General features: G+C 40.7%; 1 protein-coding gene across 1 annotated transcript in view; it reads right to left on the reverse strand.

Annotated features, from left to right (window-relative positions):
• Nucleotides 1-658: 658 nt before the first annotated feature.
• Nucleotides 659-935, reverse strand: part of LOC101845149 — a gene marked incomplete at its 3' end in the record, with an annotated part of 9,365 nt that continues 9,088 nt past the window's right edge. Inside the window, 1 exon segment of the mRNA XM_005091471.3 lies at nt 659-805. Coding sequence (XP_005091528.3) covers nt 659-805 — 147 coding nt within the window.

The following is a 935-nucleotide window of genomic DNA, read 5'->3' on the forward strand; positions in this document are numbered from 1 at the left end:
CCTTACTATTGTCATTTTCCGCTACTTCTTTTGTGTGTTTGTCACTCTCTTGTGACCCGCTATTTCCGGGGTGCCTTGATAGTTGAAGTAGACCTAGTGCTGTTGAAGCTAGAGAGGTGAGCAGAATAAGTCTGATTCCCTGTAAAGACTTCTCCGTTGACACTCACCCCTTGGCGCTCATATGACCTTATGCTGTTGCGAGCGCCGTAAAACCCTCTACTATATTTTTTTAAAAATAACATAGTAAGTACAGTTCGCTACCTTAGAATTACAAAGTTCTATCTGACATTTTTGGCTGTTTTTGAGTTACGAAGACAATGAAGTCAGAAACCAAAGGTTCTATTTGTTTGTTCAAGCACAATTCGTAGCATTATTCGGAGTTGTTATGAAGGGAATCAAAGAATTGTATTTAAAAAAAGCTTGCCATGTTGTGAAACCCAATATTTTTTACGTTACATTCCTCAAACTAGGCACTGAGCAGATGTAACTCTGTAGACCCAATTCTTGGGTTGCGAACTGTTAAAAAAATTAAAACCGTTTCTCCTCTCTGGTCTAAAATTTTTGTTTCTGGATATAGTATAGCAAATTTCAACAACGTGCCGAATATATAATATAATATTATGTAACCTCCGACAGACATGGATACATATGGGTCTACCTGATAACATAGTCTGCGAAGGTCTCCTCTCCTTCTGTCAGACAGAGGTAGGCCCCGCCCACAAACACGCCCCTGTCAGCCCAGTACTGGTGACTCTTGGTGTGGCCCCCCTCCACACAGTTACACAACATCACCACCGTCTCCACTCTGGGAACACACACACACACATACAAAAACAATTATATGCAAAATATACACATACAAAAACACACACATACACATAATTATGCGCACATACACACAGTTGTACAGCATCACCACCGTTTCCACTCTGTGA

Source organism: Aplysia californica, unplaced genomic scaffold, assembly GCF_000002075.1.
Source record: "Aplysia californica isolate F4 #8 unplaced genomic scaffold, AplCal3.0 scaffold00030, whole genome shotgun sequence".
In the NCBI taxonomy this organism is placed as follows: domain Eukaryota; kingdom Metazoa; phylum Mollusca; class Gastropoda; order Aplysiida; family Aplysiidae; genus Aplysia; species Aplysia californica.